This window comes from Balaenoptera physalus (genome assembly GCF_965194825.1).
Source record: "Balaenoptera physalus genome assembly, chromosome: 1".
Lineage (NCBI taxonomy): Eukaryota > Metazoa > Chordata > Mammalia > Artiodactyla > Balaenopteridae > Balaenoptera > Balaenoptera physalus.
This window is the reverse complement of record NC_138882.1, coordinates 87,608,910-87,628,478: the sequence shown is the minus strand read 5'-3', so window position 1 is coordinate 87,628,478 and position 19,569 is coordinate 87,608,910. Positions and strand designations below refer to the sequence as shown.

At 36.9% G+C, this 19,569-nt stretch overlaps 1 protein-coding gene across 7 annotated transcripts in view; it reads right to left on the bottom strand.

Annotated features, from left to right (window-relative positions):
• The window catches only part of ARNT (aryl hydrocarbon receptor nuclear translocator), a 63,574-nt gene that overhangs the window by 6,947 nt on the left and 37,058 nt on the right, over positions 1 to 19,569 (bottom strand). For 4 of the 7 annotated variants that reach the window (XM_082474420.1, XM_082474422.1, XM_082474423.1 and 1 more), the window contains 9 exons: positions 17,716 to 17,929; positions 13,779 to 13,992; positions 12,502 to 12,604; positions 9,582 to 9,647; positions 9,079 to 9,164; positions 7,452 to 7,528; positions 6,659 to 6,793; positions 4,312 to 4,386; positions 1,983 to 2,134 (listed from right to left, as the gene is read on the bottom strand). In XM_082474420.1, coding sequence (XP_082330546.1) covers positions 1,983 to 2,134; positions 4,312 to 4,386; positions 6,659 to 6,793; positions 7,452 to 7,528; positions 9,079 to 9,164; positions 9,582 to 9,647; positions 12,502 to 12,604; positions 13,779 to 13,992; positions 17,716 to 17,929 — 1,122 coding nt within the window. Of the gene's footprint in view, positions 1 to 1,982; positions 2,135 to 4,311; positions 4,387 to 6,658; positions 6,794 to 7,451; positions 7,529 to 9,078; positions 9,165 to 9,581; positions 9,648 to 12,501; positions 12,641 to 13,778; positions 13,993 to 17,715; positions 17,930 to 19,569 lie in introns of all 7 variants that reach the window. The other 3 variants (XM_082474418.1, XM_082474421.1, XM_082474417.1) reach the window with 1 other exon arrangement.

Below are 19,569 nucleotides of genomic sequence, written 5' to 3'. Positions count from 1 at the left end.
CTTTCCGAATTTTCTACAAAGAGTATTTATTACAAAATAAAATATTAAGACTCAACTAAAACTTACTGTAGTGGGAAAAACTGTAGTATGCAAAAATGGGGAAAGCCATTATTTCCAGAAACAACTTCTTAAAAAGACTTAAACATTTCAAAATTTAAGCAAAACAGAAACACAAAACAGTTGTTGTTTTGTAATATAAAGATACAAAATAAAAAACCCAAAAAACTACAATGACCTGAGTCCTAAGTTAATGAAAATTTCTAACTGAATCCACTCTGTTATACTAAAATTAATTAGCAAAGAACTAAACTTTACAAGCCCTAAAAGTAGAATTGGAGGACAGAGACTCAATGTTGTCACCGATATTATTCACACTTGCTAATTATTTATAATCAGATCTTCACACATGGGTTTAAGGCCAATTCTACACAGATAGATTAAATGGAAAAGAAGTACCTTGACAACCAACACCCACTAGGATGGGTACAATAAAAAAAGACAGCAAGAATGTGGAGAAGCTGGAACCCTCATACATTACTGATGAGAATGTAAAATGGTACAGCAGCTTTGGAAAACAGTTTGGGAGTTCCTCAAAAGATCAAACATAGAGTCACCATGTGACCCAGCAATTCTACTCCTAGGTGTACACCAAAGAGAATAAAAACATATTCACACAAAAACTAGTACACAAATGTTCATAGCAGCATTCTTAGTAGCCAGAAAGTGTAAACAACTCAATATCCATCAACTGATGAATGGATAAACAAAATGTGGTATACCAATACAAAGCAATATTATTTGGCAATAAAAAGAAATGAAGTACAGATACATGCTACAACATGGATGATCCTTAAAATATTATACTAAGTGAAAGAGGCCAGTCACAAAAGAACCATATATTATATGTTTCCATTTATAAGAACAGGCAAATTTATAGAGACACAGAATAGAATAGTTGTTACATAGGGCTTGGGGAGGATGACCGTTAATTAGTACAGGATTTCTTTGGAGGTAATAGTTTTTTGTGTGTGTGTGGTAATACTTGCACAACCCTGTGACATACTTAAGAAATTGTACACTTTAAATGAGTAAACTGTATGGTATATGAAATCTATTTTAATAAAATTGTTTCTTACAAAGCTGAGAAAGTTCAAAGAGAAAAGAATCAAGGAACAGAGAAAGAGAAGCTAACAAAAGAGTGAATATAGCTATGCTCTAAAAGCAAACTATGGTCCATGGGCCAAATCCAGTCCATTGCCTGTTTTTGTAAATAAAAGTTTACTGGAACACAGCCATCTTTATTCATTTCATTTGTCTAGAACTGTTTTTGTGCTATAACAGCAGAATTGAGAAGCTGCAATAGAGATTGTATGCCCCACAATGCTAAAATATTTAGTATCTGGTCTTTTACAGAAAGTTTGCAGATACCTGCTCTAGAAGAAATTCCTGTCAGACTAGAGTAATAAACGGGTGTATAAAACAAAATCCTTTCTAGAAAGGGTTGAAACATAAAGTTGAAATACAGTTGACCCTTGAACAACATGGGGGTTAGGGGCACCGACACTCTGAGCAGTCGAAAATCTGAGTATAACTTATAGTCGGCCCTCCGTATATGCAGATCACGTAGTACTGTAGCATTTACTATTGAAAAAAATCTGCATATAAGTGGACCCACACAGTTCAAACTCATGTTGTTCAGAGGTCAACTGACCAAACCCTTCACATTTCAGAATCTAGTCTCTAAGCTACTGTTTGTTAAAATTTTACTCTACCTGTATAAATCAACTATACTCCAGTAAAAAATTAAATTAAAAAAAATTTTACTCTACCTGGATGAACTACCCCAAATTCTAAGAAGTTGGAAGATGAAGAAATAATGGTGTTTACTACTAGAAAAGTAGAAGAGGAGGTAACCTGATAAGGCTAAGCAGACTTGGCCCGTGAGAAATCCCAACACTGGAAAAGGTCTTTATGGTACATACTTCACATTGGTGTTGGTACAGATGATGTACTCAATTTCATCTGAGTAAGGGTTCTGGAAAGTAAAAGAGCTGGTTCTCATCCAGAGCCATTCTCGGTTCTTAGACCGAAACCGGAACATGACAGATAGCACCTGGCCTTTTAACTTCACCACCTGAAAAAGTTTTCATGCTATCAGTTGAAACCCACAAAAAATTTTCTTTAGACATTTACCAACCTTAAGATCCTTGTGTCACTGTCCTTGAAGTAACAGTCTCTTGCAATGTTACTAACAAAACAACATTTTGTTGTTTTGGGGAGTAAAAATAAGTGACTAAACAATAAGGAGGTATATTTATCATGTTTCTTCTCAGAGTCCCAAGCTATCTAACCACTCTTGTCAATATCAAACAGGAGTAACAATTATTCCAGGAGAGAAAAGACTACCTTTCCCCACTTCCTTTGGAAAGTCCCTTAAAGATACACTGATCTAGCAAATTTACTAGTTTATAAGTTTAATGACACTGAACATAACTTACATGTTGCCCCTCAATCCTAGCTTTTTCTGCCAAGCCTGAGAATTTCTGCTTTCATAGCACCCATGAAGGTTTCTATAAATAAAACTAAGTTGGCTTTAGTTTTGTTTTACTTTTATTTTTTAAAAGAAAGCAATTTTAGATCATTTTAGTTTCTAACCTCAAAGAACAGAAAATAATCTTTTGAACCCCCCTCCTTAACAGTAAAAAAAATAATATTAGCAGCTAACATTTATTTGGTACTTACTATATGTCAAGCACTAGGCTATGTGTTTTTTTCTTTTTTTAAGAACAACATTTATTTAACATTATAAAAAAGAAATGAGATATGAACATCTACATTTAAACAATAATAAGTAGTCTTTAATACTTACATGTGCTCACTGTATAACATATGCACAATGAACATCATTACATTTGTATACAAACTAAGTACTGGATTTGAAACCTGATTATTACTGTACATATCCATGCCAATGAAGTATAAGCCCAGTAATTCAAAATACCTACACTTTAAATTGCTTTTTAAGAAAAAGTTAAGTGATAACATTTGTGTTTAAGTTGACAAGAGTGTGGCAGTAACTGCTGACATTACAATCTGCCTGAGAAATAATTATAACAGAAAACGGGACATACTTCACTTAGCAATAATAAAATGGCACATTTAAAATACATAAATAAAACTTTAAAAAATCAAATGTGAAACAAAGCATGACAAGAACCAAAATGGGAAGAAAAAAAAAAAGAAGAAAACAACCTTCATTAGAAATAGCAACTAAATTTATGTACTGAAAAGCAAAAAGAAATACAAATCCATCTAGACTTAAGAAACATCAAAATCTAGAAATCAGCAACTAGTAAGCAGCAACTAGTCTGCACATTAAAAAATACCTTTGCTTCTGTACTCTAGTATCATAGCAGCAACTGATGTCAGAATAAAAACCATGAGATTACAGAGTGTATATATGGCCCATTGCTTTGGAATAAACATTTTTCTGGAAGTGATAAAGTGATACTCTGTGGCCCAAAGCATCAGAATTATGAATTTCATGGATTTAAAATATACTGTACAACATCTTCTCGCACTGCCAGAAGTCCACGTCCTTAGTTTTGAATGGTTTCAACAGAAGTCAGAATAGCTTTTCTAAGACTACACATACAAAAAAAAAAAAGACTACCCATACATGGAATGTGAGTGGATGGAACAGGTGATGCTGAGGAATTAGAAAGACAGAGAGACTTTTTACTGCCATTGTCTGATTTCCTCTAGAAGTTGGGCTTTGTGCTTTAAATGCTTTATCTTATATACCCATTGTATCAGTAAAAACACTATTGAGGCTTAAAGAGGAAAATTAACCAGTCTAATATAAAGTAAGAGCTACTATCTAAAGCCAAGTCTGTCCTGAAATTAAATTCGCCAGATGTTTTCAGGATCTAGGGCCTGAAATTAAGAGTTTGCTTACAATTAAGAGCCAACTTTCACTTATCTATAAAAGAACCGTCAAATGAATTTTTCAACTACTATCCACTGTTCAGTGAAGTGTAGAATATTTTAAATACTTTAAAGACAGCCCCTTGGATATAAGACACTGAGTAGCCAAAGCCAAACAAAAATACCTTGAACATTATCCATAGTTTCAAAGTACTGGTCCTTTTCTGTTTCTTAAAAATACAAGCTAAGTACTAAAGAACATAAAACTGCAGGACCTGCCACAGTACTCGATTAATCAGCAGTCAATAAATATTTGTGGAATGAATGTAGTAATAGATATTAGATTAAAATACTATTCCAATCCAAACCGGGAAAAAAAGTTACCTGTTGGAAGCTGTCTCTTAGAAGCTGCTGGTCTTCAGGATGACAGAATTCTACAATATTCTTTCCTAAGAGTTCCTAAAAGAGAAAAAGAAGAGTAAAATTGACACTTTTATGATCATCTAACTTTCCTGGGCCATTAGCAGGGGACTTGGATTTCATTTCTCTTGCTTTTATCCTAGGATTATGGATAAGAGTGGAGGGGGGGAAAAAAAAGATAAACAAAAAAAGATGGAATCTGCTAAACAACTGACCTCTAGAGCATTCTTCTTTTTCAGGATATTGTACATTTATTTTAACTGAATTTTTTACAGATTTGAGGTATAATTTAGATAAACTCACTCATTCTTAATGAATTTTATAATTCTAATTTGATGACCTATAATATAAATCTATACAGTTGTACAACCATTACCACAATTCAGTTTTAGAACATGTCCACTTGCACCCAAAAGTTCCCTTCTGCCCATTTGTAGCCCCTTCTGCTTCTAATCCCTTGGCCAACCACTGATCTGCTTCTGCTTCTTTAGTTTTGCCTTCTCTATACAAATGGAATCATACAATAGGTAGTCTTCTGTGTCTGGCTTCTTTCATTTAACACAATATTTTTGAAGTTCATCTATGTTGTTCCATGTATCAATAGTATATCCCTTTTATTGCTCATAAGTATTCTAACATGGATATACCACAGTGTGTATCCACTCACTAGTTAATGGACATTCCACTTTTTGGCTATTATGAATAATACAGATATGAACATCTGTGTATAAATCTTTGTGTGAACATGTTTTCATTTCTCTTAGGTAAATACTTAGGAGTGGAACTGCTAATTTGTAGGGTAAGTGTATGTTTAACTTTTTAAGAAACTGCCAAAATGGTTTTCCGAAGTAGTTATACCATTTTACTTATCTACTAACAATATATGAAGGTTCTGTTTCTCCATGTTCTTGCCAATACTTTTTGATGATAGCCATTCTAATGGGCATATAGTGGTATCTCATTGTGGCTTTAATCTGTACTTTCCTAATGACGAGCAACTATTTATATGCCATTCATATTGCTTCTTTGGTGAAATGTCTATTCAAATCTTGTGCCCCTTTTTTACTGGCTGGTTGTCTTAATGAGTTCTAAGAGTTCTTTAGTCTGGATACAAATCCTTTTTCAGATATATGATTTACAAATATTTTCTCCCAATTTGTGGCTGGCCTTTTCACTTTCTTAATGATGCCCTTTTAAGAGGGCAAATTTTAACTTTTATGAAACCCAACTTACCAAATTTTTTCTTTTGTGAATCATGCTTTTAGTGTCATATAAAAAATCTTTGCCTAGGGAATTCCCTGGCAGTCCAGTCGTTAGGACGTGGCGCTTTCACTGCTGTGGCCTGGGTTCAATCCCTGGTGGGGGAATTAAGATCCTGCAAGCTGCACAATGTGGCCAAAAAAAAAAATCTTTGCCTAACTCAAGATCACAAAGATTTTATCCTATTTTCTTCTAGAAGTTTTATAACTTTGGCACTTACACCTTTATATCTTCAAGTTGATTTCTGTGTACGGTGTGAGGTAAGAGTCTAAGTTCTTTTTGTTTTGTTTTGCCTATGAGTATCCAACTGTTCCGTCACCATCTACTGGAAAAGCTTCTTTTCCCCTTGAATTGTCTTGGCATCTTTGTTGAAAATCAGTTGACCATAAATATGAGAACAGACTCGATTCTCATCTACTGATCTATGTAACTATTCCTACACCAACACCACGCTGTGTTGGTAACAACAGCTTTACAACAGGTGTTGCATCAGGTAGTGTAAATGCTCTCTGACTTTGTTCTCCTTTTTCAAGATCTCTTTTTCACCAACCTCTTTACAGAAGTCCCTCCTGGCAGCTATAATTTTGAAAGTTTATATAATGACTTGTTTCTCAATTCAGACATAGTTACCTGGTCTGCTGAATGAGATATCTAAATAAATCATAATAACTGGTGCTAAATTTGCATACTTTATGGGTTACTATGCAACTAGATGATTATGAATCACCTAAAGGTGGCCATATCATTATAACTAGTTAAAATGAGCACTTTTGTATCATTATCTGTATTAATATCACTAACAAAAAAGAAATACATATTTGTACCTGCTGCTCCAGCCTGTTTCACAAGCCATATTTTTCTAGATCAGATGATAACCTTGGTAGGAAGCTGAAATTATATTTAGCTATCAACAGACTAGGATCATCTCTTTTTCTGAATTGGGGCTGACATGTTTTGGCTATCTCTGGAATTATATGATTGAATAATCTCAGCATAGCAAAGGGAAAACAGAGGCCTAAATATCAGTGGTGTAATAGCTCCAGCTCCTCACCTGTGGTTGGTAGCCAACAGTAGCCACACAGCGATGATCCACAAAAGTGAAGATTCCCTCAATATTGTGTCGAGAGATGAACTCTGTTGGTTGACAAACATTACTCATGTCTGTACAGTTGGGAGAACTAGTTACCTGAAAGAAAAGAGATAAAAATGAGATAAAATGACACCATTCTTTACAGACGTATTTCCCACCAGGTTTCCAATTTTAGGAATTTCTAAACTTTCACAACCCATCCAGAAAGGAAAAAGTGATCATTACAGATAGGGCATGAGGCCTAGCTCCATTCCCTACACATGTATTCTTCACGAACTTTGTAAAGAAAGATAACAATTCATTCAACCTAAAACCCACTTACTTTCATTTAGCTAGGTGGTATTCATTATTCAGATTGGAAAATTATACTCCCAAGGAACCAAGAAACATCTGTTTTTATAAGGAGAATCAAAATAATTCCAATTCTCTACTGTTAGTCATGTAATGAAAAATGAAAAGATCTCTCTGCTATTGTATAGGAGCAAAAGAAATTAGTTGGAAATAGAAAATTCAGCACTGCAAAGCTAAAAGTATGAAAGAGGAAAAGATCTCTCTCTCTCACTCTCTTCAGCTTCTGCTAAATCCAAGAGAAGCAATGTTAACTATGAATACCATATTCCTCAAAATATTCAGAGTTTTTCGGAATTCTTCATTTGTATTCAGAGAGTAAAAGAAAAAATAACATGAACACATCCTGAAGGAGATTTTCTCCCACTGAAAATGGGTGATATGGATGTGGAAAATTCATACTTGCCTGTAGTCTGCCAATAGCCACTAGGCAAAACTTGCTCCCCTGGCCAGCCTCTGGGTCATCATCTGGGAGGGAGACACCTTCAGGAAGGTGAAGTTAAAAGGTTTAACAGGTATCTCAAACTAAATTGCCTTCAAAAGTCAGATATGTAAAGATTTAAAACACATGCAGGTATGAAGAGACTAGGTATGAAACAATACAGACTGCTGAAAGATAAGAATAAAGGTAAACAACCCAAAGAACTTACCATATATATCAGGTACTATTTTAAGTACTTTTATATATATTAATTCATATATTATACTCACATTAATTATAATAAACTGCAGAGTACAGGTCCCACTCAAAGTATTCTAAAAGACTATGCTGGCCAAACCAAATACATATGAAGACAGCCATTTACTCTGTGACCATATCACAGGCAGAGAACGGATGTCTTGCCTAACCTGTGACTTTCAAAGTAAGCAAACAACCAAAAATGAAATTAAACCAAACACCAATAGTTATTTATGTCTTTTGGAAAAGAGACAAGCTAGTGTTTCAATGTTTATGTGGAAAGGGAAAAAGGTTGCATTTTCCCTCTACTCTTTGCATATTTTTCTTCTTTTTACCAAGAAAAATAGTATTTCTTTGAGAGCTACACAGAAGTATAAAAGATCATGTATATCTCAAATGCATGGTTTATACAGTACATAAACTAAAAAGTTCAAACTTCATTACGACTTAAAATTAATTTTTCTTAATTACATTTAACTACCATTTATTGGGTGCCTACCATATGCCAGGCACTAGGCTGGGTGTTTTTCTTACATTAAATCTAATCCTCACAATAACTCTATATGGGTTATATTATCTCTAAATTATAGATGAGAAAATTGAGTGGTTTTTTTCCCCATAAAAGTCAAGCAACTTACCCTAAGTTATACCACTAATAAATAACAATGCCAGAATCAAACCCAGGTTTTTCCAAATCCAAAGTTTAACCTCTTACCAAAATACACCACCTTGCCTCTCTTAGTTTCTATCTCCCTACAACCCCCACTTCCCAGGCACACTTAGCCAGCAGGGAGGTAATAAAGTTGCTACGATTTGGAAATTCTGACAAGCCAGGTTAAAAGGCTGATCCTTGTACCCCAACCACTTTTCTCACATTCCCTTTTTGACTTCAAGTTCTAGTAAAATTAATCTGCTCACATCCTGATTTAAAGTCTTTGCAGAGAATATCCCCTTTACAAGTTACTACAACCAAGCCATTTCCCCCCTTCTCCATCCAAGTCTTGCTCCTACTTTAGAAAACTTTCCCAAATCAACTGCATTCAATGTCAACTGCTTCTTTGCACACAAATACTTAGATACAGGTATTCAGTATACATTACTATTTGGACATTTAAAAACTACATTCTGTGACACAGCCATCACCAAATCATTTTCAAGTCTGAGTAATCCATCTCCCTAACTGGAATATAAGATCCATAAAGGAAGGGAAGGAGTCCACTTTTTCTTTCCTATTACAGTTTATACCAAAGTACATTTCATATACTACAGGTACATGATAAATATTAGCTAACTTTCTGGGACTCTGTGAGGAACTTGCTGCACCCAGGAAGAAGTCACTATTCAACTTTCCTACCTGCTGGGGGCCAGGCCTTGATATAGCCTGTGCAGTGGACCACCACGAAATGAGGTTCCCCATCCTTCACAGAGCCAAGTCCATTCCTAGAAAAATTACAGGTGTGAGGAGAAAACCCTACCCAGTAACATTTAAAAGGCAATGCTGGCTTAGTACCTTTAACTGTAGTCTCTTGGGTGTTTATAAAACAGGATGACTGTACTTGGACCTTTCCCACCCAAAAGTGACCAGCATATTTTTTACCTTTGCCAAAGTACTGAAAGGTACTGCAGCAGGAAGAAAGCATCAATAGGTAAAGTGGTAGCATAACTTCCTTAAACAGGATGAGCAAAAGCTTTAGAAGTTCAGGAAAATATTGCCAGAAAAAAAGTAACGGGGAAGTGAGGGATGAGGGTGAGGGCTGCTGAAGGAAGTATGATAGTAAAATAGTTGAAAATGTGACGATCTCTAAAGGTACTTGGCCATCCCTTTGGTTTTTTTTTTTTTACAGCTTAGGATCTCACCTGCATCTGTTTCTCACAAAGCTCAGTCTATTCATGGAGACTGGGTCCACAGCGCTATTGCCACACCTGTTTCAATGAACAGAGAGATTAAAAGCAATTAAGTTGCACTATCATTCATACAACTCAACAAAAAAACAAACACCCCAATGAAAAAATGGGCAGAAGACTTAAAGAGACACTTCTCCAAAGAAGAAATACAGATGGCCAATAGGCACATGAAAAGATGCTCAACATCGCTAATTATTAGAGAAATGCAAATCAAAACTACAATGAGGTACCACTTCATGCCGGTTAGAATGGCCATCATTAAAATGTCTACAAATAACAAATGCTGGAGAGGGTATGGAGAAAAGGGAACCCTCCTACACTGTTGGTGGGAATGTAAGTTGGTGCAGCCACTGTGGAAAACAGTATGGAGGTTCCTCAGAAAACTAAAAATAGAATTACCATATGATCTAGCAATCCCACTCCAGGGAATATATCCAGACAAAACTATAATTCAAAAAGGTATTATACATGCACCCCTATGTTCACAGCGGCACTTTTCACAATAGCCAAGACATGGAAACAACCTAAATGTCCACTGAAAGAACAATGGATAAAGAAGATGTGGTACATATATACAACGGAATACTACTCAGCCACAAAGAAGAATGAAATAATGCCATTTGCAGCAACATGGATGCAACTAGAGATCATCATATTAAGTGAAGTAAAACAGAAAAAGACAAATACCATATATCACCTATATGTGGAATCTAAAATATGATACAAATGAACCTATCTATGAAACAGAAACAGAATCAGGGACATAGAGAACAGACTGGAGGCTGCCAAGGGGGAGGGAGGTAGGAGAGGACTGGATTGGGAGTCTGGGATTAGCAGATGCAAACTGGTATATGTAGAATGGATAAATAACAAGGTCCTACTGTATAGCACAGAGAACTATATTCAATATCCTGTGATAAACTATAATGGAAAAGAATATGAAAAAGAATATATATATGTATAACTGAGTCACTTTGCTGTACAGCAGTAATTAACACAACATTGTAATTCAACTATACTTCAATAAAAAAATAAATTAAAAAAAAAGTTGCACTACACTATCAAAGAAGCTTCCATCAGTTAACAGCCAGATAACAAGCTCTGAATACAACTTGACACAGAAAATTGGTAACAATGCTCCTAACAAGGAAGGATAAAGAAGTCAGGTTTGGTATTTCTAAAACTTGTAACTGTCCCAGAGTTTTAAGTCAAAATGTTCTACATGCTCTGCAAATGCAGAGATTCTCTACATCAGGGGTTAGTATACTTTTTCTGTAAATGACCAGACAGTAAATATTTTCAGCTTTGTGGGCCATACAATCTGTTGTAACTAGTCAACTCTGCTATTATAGCACAAAAGCAGCCATAGACAGTATGTGAACAAATGGGCATGGCTATGTTCTAATAAAGATTTATTTACAAACAAAGAGTTGTGGTTTGTTGACTCCAGCACTATGCTGCAACACAATCTATTTGCTATATTTCGTTATTATTTATTTTGCTCCTGCCTATGTCTTTGCATTAGCCATGTCCACATACTGCGACACTCTCTCCCATCCTCTCTACTTTCTTTCTTTCACTTCTTTAATAATAATAAATAAAATTTACATAGAATTTTAAATGTGTCATGCACTATTTTAAGCATCTTTACATATATTTATTCATCTAATCCTATAACAACTTTATGAGGTTGATATAACTCCCAATATTAGATGAAGAAATAAAAACACAAAGCAGGGGGACCTCCTTGGTGGTCCAGTGGTTAAGAATCTGCCTTCCAATGCAGGAGACGCAGGTTCGATCCCTCGTCAGGGAACTAAGATCCCTCATGCCATGGAGCAACTAAGCCTGTGAGCCACAACTACTGAGACCACCCGCTCTGGAGCCCGCGCACCACAACCAGAGAGCCCACACGTCACAACTACTGAGCCCATGTGCTTTGGAGCCTGCACACCACAAATAGAGAGAAGCCCACGCACTGCAACGAAGAGCTCATGCGCTGCAACTAAGACCCGACGCAGCCAAAAATAAATAAATAAATAAATAAATATTTTTTAAAAAAAGCAAACACAAAGCAGTCATTTAATCTGCTCAAGGTCTCAGAAGATAAGTGATAAATCCAGTAGTCTGGGTCCAGAAACTACTCTAAACCACTAAGCCACATAATATTCAATTTTGTAACTCCCCCAGGAAACCTTTCTTAATATCCTATTCATCATTTCTAAGAAGCATCCTCTCGTACAATGTAGTCAATTTCCATTATACAACCTGAATTTATTTTGTGACTTTAAGAGGTGTTTTCTCTAGCTGTGAAGAAAAGTATCACCATCCTTTCTTCAGAATCCTAAAATGTATAGTATATAATTTATTAATGCTAAATATTAAGTGAAAGACATAATAAAGTCTTATATTTCTACAAAAAAAGGAGGGGTGCAGAAATGGTCTGAGTATATGGATGTTGCCTCGTGATATACTGGGAAAAAAAATAGGTACTGGCATCCGGCTACTATGGATTAAAATAAAATCCTGTATCAAACATTATCTATGTAATCCTGGGAAGTCAATTTCTTTGAGTCTTTTTTTTTTTTTTTAAATCAGCAAAATAGTAACCATGAATTCTACCCTATTGGGCAGTTGTGGGAAATGAGATGACAGACATAAAGCACCTATCATAATGTTTGGCATAGGAGGAGTTCAGTGAATGTTAGTTTCCTTAACACTTTATTCTGTGTTACAACTCACGTGGGTCTTGAGAGCTAAATTTAATCTAACTGGAGCTTGGATTTAGAAGTTTAACTCCTCTGACCAGAAATCAAACCCTCAGCTCTTAATTCTTCCTATGGCAAATCACAATCCTCATCCTGACACTCACCTCATACGGCAAATAAAAGATCTCCTTGAGCCCATACACATCCTCATGGAAGACTGTTGACCTTCCTTTTTCACTGTTCCAGTCTTCAGATCAAGGATACGCCCTGAAGAAGGATGTGAAGAACAGTCTGGAGTACATTCTTGTGTGTGGGGAAGAGGGAGAGAGAGACACTGCAGGCAAAGAAAAGTAAGTAGCCTATTCATGCTCTTCAATCTCCTTGCTTATAAGAGAATAAACCAAGTAGGAGATGGATTCTTTTCAAGCCTAAAACACCTCAATTCCCATCAGTGAATCTTACTCTTCAGTTCAAAGCACTGGAAATAACTTTGTGCAAGGCAAGACAGGAGTAGAAGTAGGTAAAGTTGGCAAGCAAGAGCAAGGCTATATCCTTAGGTCTGATTATTTTTATAAACACGCATGCATGTGCGTATGCACGCGCACACACACACATGGAGTGAATGCCACTGGTTTAATAACAAATAATTTTATATGCTACAGAAACACCCATCTGTCTCATGCTAAAATTGTTCCTCCCTTTATTATATAGAAACCAGTGGGAACTTTTGGGAAAAAGAAGAACTAGAAAAATGAAATCCATAAAAACATAAATGAAAGCTAAATACCAACATTAATATGACCATAATGGATTTTATTTTAATTACCAGTTTTAATCTGCTTCCACATTAAAATTTTTTCTAGATCACTTAGGAGCAGATGTGACTTGTTTCCTTAGGGCAGAAGGACTGAATAACATTAAATGGGGGATGGAGGTGGGGGCAAAAACAATACAGAAAGATAGTATAAATACAAAAAAAACACCTTATACACTGATAATCATTCCCCTCTAAAAATAAAAATCTACTATCATAGAACCTAATACCAAGCCAAAGCCAAGCACAACTGGGTAGAAAAAATACCAGGTATTTACCCATACAAATGAGACAGAAACATGGATAATTTCATTCTTCTGGAATGGCTGGAGGGGTGAGGGTGGGGGTTATTGTAGGCTTGGCCTTTACTGTGTATTTACACTAATATTAAGATCAAAGTAAACTTTTTATGAGCACTGTCACTAATGAAACATTTTCTAAAGATGAGCTACAAAATATATTACCTGCATATGTATAAAAAGAACAGATTATATTCATTAAAGGAGAAAATTCTAAAAGTTTTGCCAGATTCAATCAAAAAATTTAAGAGTTAAAACACCTCTTCTATCTCAGAAAAAAAAAGAAGAAAGAATTTGTCATTCATTTTCCTTCCACATTAACTCATACCTGTCAAGGCATTTTCCGAAGTGGAAAGCTGCTCACGAAGTTTGTCCACATCATCTGGGTGCACCTGATCATAGAGTGTGCTACCAAACCATTCAGACTGCGGCTGGTTCAAAACAGGGGTCACTGAGTCAGAGACATATACCACCCGGCCTGTCTCACATGAGACAATAAACAGAAAGCCATCTGCTGCCTCCAAGATCAAATGTTTCAGCTCCTGCCCAAGGAAGAGAAATACAAGTTAATACTGAACTCTTTTGAAAAACCAAATATTATTCATGGAAAGAAGTAAGACACTTCAGGGCATATGTATCTCTCCATAAGTAATTGCTGGCTTCTGTCTAATCCACAGGCACGGCTTTGCAACCTAAATGTAACTGCCTTCACTGACAAGAGAGTTTTTTCCAATAGGTATTTCCTCAATGTGTCTATGTCACTATCCATCTCCTCCTCTTTACCTCAGAACTCAAGACAGGGAATAAAAAGGCTTACCATTAACAATAATTGAGTTCTTGGGCTTCCCTGGTGGCACAGTGGTTAAGAGTCCGCCTGCCAATGCAGGGGACACGGGTTCAAGCCCTGGTCCGGGAAGTTCCCACATGCCGCAGAGCAATGAAGCCCATGCGCCACAACTACTGAGCCTGCGCTCTAGAGCCCGCTCGCCACAACTACTGAACCCCGCGTGCCTAGAGCCCATGCTCCGCCACAAGAGAAGCCACCGCAATGAGAAGCCCGTGCACCGCAACAAAGAGTAGCCCCCACTCTCCACAACTAGAGAAAGACCGCACACAGCAATGAAGACCCAACACAGCCAAAAATAAATAAATTAAATAAATAAATAAATTTTTAAAAATTATTTTTAAAATAAATAAATAATTGAGTTCTTGATCTCACTCTCTCTGGTCTCTTTTTAGGATCTTGCTCTACAAATATATGCGTTTTTCTCTCTCTTTCCCCTCAGATCTTTTTTTTTTAAAAATAAATTTATTTATTTATTTATTTTTGGCTGCGTTGGGCCTTCGTTGCTGTACGCGGGCTTTCTCTAGTTGTGGCGAGCGGGGGTTACTCTTCGTTGTGGTGCGCGGGCTTCTCATTGCGGTGGCTTCTCCTGTTGCGGAGCACGAGCTCTTGGCGCACGGGCTTCAGTCATTGTGGGTCGTGGGCTCTAAAGCGCAGACTCAGTAGTTGTGGCGCACGGGCTTAGTTGCTCCGCAGCATGTGGGATCTTCCTGGACGAGGGCTCAAACCTGTGTCCTCTGCACTGGCAGGCGGATTCTTAACCAGTGCGCCACGAGGGAAGTCCCTCCCCTCAGATCTTAAGCATGATCAAGTTTTCTCAATTATATACAAAACTTCCCTCAACTTTGCCCAATTCATCTTTCAGCACCAAGCTTAAATTAAGAGTAATGTTACACTCACTGGCTCTACTCTCTTACTTTTCACTTATTTCTCAAACCCACTGCAATCTTCACTCTAAACCACTACATTCATGTTTTTTCAGGTTACTAATGTATTCCTAACTGCCAACTCAAGTCCCCTTTCCTGAGTCCATATCATTTTACTCAATCTCACTGCATATCTGATAGTGTTGTTCATTTTATCCTTTAAATTTTATTTCTCCCTAGCTTCTATGACACTGCACTCCAACTTATACTTCCTTTCCAAATGTGCCTTCTCTGTTTCAGATTCCCTTTCCTTTGTTCAAGTCTCAAGTGTAGGCATTTCCAAGGTTCTATCTTAAGTTCTCTTCTCTATTCCATACTCTCTCCCTGAGAAATCATATCCACTCTTCCACTAAGAAATGATACCCAAATCTATATGCCTAGACTTGCCTAAAATCTATTAAGCATCTCCAAATAGACATTTTACCAGCAATTCAATTTCAACATCTCAAAACCTGTCATTTCCCCCTTCGAAAACAATCCTCTGTGCTCTTCTAGCATTCCCTTTCTTGATTAACAGTATCCCCTTCCTCTCAGGATACAGGCCTCAAAACTCTAACTCCTTTTTCTCACACTCCAGGGGTAACTCAGTTTTATCAATTCTATTTTCAAATACAATGTCACTGTCCTAGTCATCTCATGCCAAGTCAAATGGTCTTCCTGCTTTCACTGTCTCCAATCCATCCTTAAAATGCTACCACATTTTTTATAGCTCCCCATTGCCTAAAAATTAAAATCTAAATTATTTAACATAACACCTAAATATTCCATCATCAGGTCCCAGCCTACTTTTCTATTACCATCTCCCAAGGCATGCTAAACTACCTGATTTTCCTTGAATAACCTGATTATTCTCACTATGCTTTTGATCAAGTTATTTCCAATATTTACAACACTATTCCCCTATTCTTCGCTTTCCATATTTGCACTTCTACAGGACTTATTACTGTACCTCCTTCTGATACAAAACTGATTCTGTGTTTATATTATGATTGATTTACTTACATGTCTGTTTCTACCAGTGACTATCTCTTACCATTCTTTACATTTCTAATAGCACAAAGCAGCTGGTTAGCTTACAAAATGTACATTACTGGAGTTTGTTGAATCAATATCTGTATGTGTTCTGTTAGAACAAACTGATTAGCTATTTCAATGTACATATATATAAAATCTGTGCTATATGTACTTTCATATAGACCATCCTATTTGGAAAATTCTTATTGCTTTCTTCCAAATTATATTCTTTCTTTCCTTCTAATCCTCTGAATAAAAGCATGGCATCATAGGTCAATTTTTTCTTCCCTATACTTCCTATATTTTACAAATTTTTCTGCAATAACCAAGTGTTATTTTTAATAAAACACAACATGGCTTCCTTACTCTTTGAAGTTTTTGCTGACTATTCTCACTCAGGCCTGGCCATTCTATTCACTTTAGCTATCCCTCTAGTATATATATATATATATATACACACACACATATCTAATCCTATATAAATTATTAATAAGTTTTTTTAAGGCATTTCTTCTCCGTACCCATTTCCTATCATTTTTCACTTATGTGTGTATCCTACCACTCACATATTCATATTCAGACTGAGTTCCTGAAAGGCTGGAAATGTTTTTGCCTTCTCTATTTTTCTCATAGTGCATCAAATGTAACAGAGCACATCTCTAAGCAACAACAACTTCCTATTAGACTCCTTGTATCACTAAAACTAGAAGCTGCTTCCAGAATAAAAAATAGATTCCTTCCATCTTCTACAACCCTAAAGCCAAGGAAAAGGACTGGTTCATGGACACAGTCATCTCTTCTCCCTGTGATTCCACTGTTCTTCATGAGTACAGTTCTAAAGTACCTATAAGTTTTGCTAAATAGCTTTCACAATTCTTCTCTACTTCTCACTGCTCCAAAGCTAATAAATGGTATAGTCAGGGATCAAAACTCACTTTCCCATGGTCTGAATATTTCCTTCAGAGTGGAATTCTTGTGCTTTAAAGAATCTACAGGGACTTCCCTAGTGGCACAGTGGTTAAGAATCTGCCTGCCAATACAGGGGACACGGGTTTGAGCCCTAGTCTGGGAAGATCCCATATGCTGTGGAGCAACTAAGCCCATGTGCCACAACTACTGAGCCTGTTCTCTAGAGCCTGCAAACCACAACTACTGAGCCCGCGAGCCACAACTACTGAAGCCCGCGCTCCTAGAGCCCATGCTCCACAACAAGAGAAGCCACTGCAATGAGAAGCCTGCGCACCACAACTAAGAGTAGTCCCCGCTCGCCGCAACTAGAAAAAGCCTGCATGCAGCAACGAAGACCCAAAGCAGTCGAAAAATAAATTAAATAAATAAATTAATAAATAAATAAGAAACTACAGACTCAGCTCTGCTCTGACTCCCAATATAATGCGCTATTCAGGATTATGGTCATCTACCCCAAAAAGATCAAAACCTTCAAAAGATTCTAGACTCTCTCAGCTGTGCTTCCCAGAGACCTGATCAGTGAGGAAAGACGGCTTGTAGGTGCCATCAGTGGATGTGTTGCCAGTTCCTCGCAAGGACTTCATGTGAGAAACCGCCATGCGTAAGATGGTTAGCTTGTCTGGTTTTCGAGCCAGGGCACTACAGGTGGGTACCATGTCTGACAGTTCTGTTATGTAGGCTGTCATCTTGTTCCGTCGGCGCCGTTCAATTTCACTATGATTTTCCCTGCATGGAGAGAGAGAGAGGAGAAGCCCCATCCAGGTGGTCACATCTGGCCATTTGGGAGCTGGGAGAGAGATATGAATACCAAGTGAGCTGCTGAAGAAATGTGGTATTTAGATTTAGTGATGCTTAAGTCTCAGAAGTTAAAGTAAGGTTTGCCAAACTTCTCATGCAGAGCAAGTATGGAATAGAAACTAATGAGGCAGACAGGGTACAAGCAGATACCAGCAATTCTAACTCCTGGAAACTTCACTTCCTATGTAAATTACCACTCCCTCAGAACAAAATGTGTTTTAAGAAATGACAGTCTTAAAAAATGTTGAAAGCAGCTTGGCTGATTTCATGTCTACCAATTCAACTTTTTAAAGGCTGAAAACATAAAATGACCAATTTTTTCCAACATAAGTATGTTGCTCAACAGCTGATACAAGAATTGATAGTATAGATTCCCTTGGTCTATAAAATGCTGTTTGTTCTAAACATCTGTCTTATTCTCAACACTAGACGGCAGAATTGGAAGTTTTACTTGTCCCACTAATGCACAAAGCCCTACCTTCTCTATCTGGATGTGGTGCCAGTACACTGAGCTCATGAGATTTTTGTAAGATACCATCTACTAGAGGTCCCTTATGGGCGCCCAATTTGGGACAAAGTGAACTGGAGAATAGGAGGAAGTGGACAGGAAGATGTTTAAAGACTGAAAACATACAATCTGGATCTCACCAGGGTAAGTAGAACATATCTCCAATAATGACTTCCTCAAAATCAAACAGAATATCATCGTTAAAAATAATAATCCAGTAGTTTTCAAACTGGATTTCTGGAAAGCCTAATAGTTCCTCAGTGTCTTCTATGGGACTGCTTCAAGGAGAGACCCAAACAACATGCTACATTACTGTTTTTACTTGAGCAGCTTTGCTTTTGTCTTTTTTATTGACTTCTATTACCACTTAAGGATTCTATAGGAACAAAAGTTCTCTGCCAAAACAAAAAGAACACAACAAATCTAACATAAATCTCTTTTTTAATGATAAGAGCAAACTAAGGTCAAGCAGCTAATTGACTCTTCTAAGGGCTGCCTTCATTCCCAATGAATGCAATGTTCTTCCCACCATACCACACCAATCAGTTTTATGAAGAGTGAAAGAGTTCGTAGGAGGCCATAAATTGAAATGGCAGCAAAATGAGCTTGTGGCCCAGCTGAAAGAGGAAATGGTAGGTAAGAGGGGGGAAGTAATAAAAACTGGTACTGGTATTAGTGATCTATCTCCTACTGAGTCATCCCAAATCAGAGACCAAAAAACAGGAAAATTTGGGCACAACATTTCTTCCACAGTATTTCTACATTATCGACAACAGTCTCCAAAGAGAACTCCATAGTCTCCTTTACTGAAAAGGTCTCACAACATAGATTCACATTTAGTTACTTTGCCTGAGAAACAAAATTCTACGCTCAAACATAAAGCACCCATTTTCCTAGTATCTGACAGATTTCTGACACTGAAATCCATAAGGCTGATCTTTTAAATAACCACATCTAGGCTGCTAAGCTTTTCTGGGAAACACAAAAGATTCAAGCACCAAAGCAACACCAGTACTGCCGTGACAAAGTAATCTAGGCTGTGAGTCTACATAGGAAAATA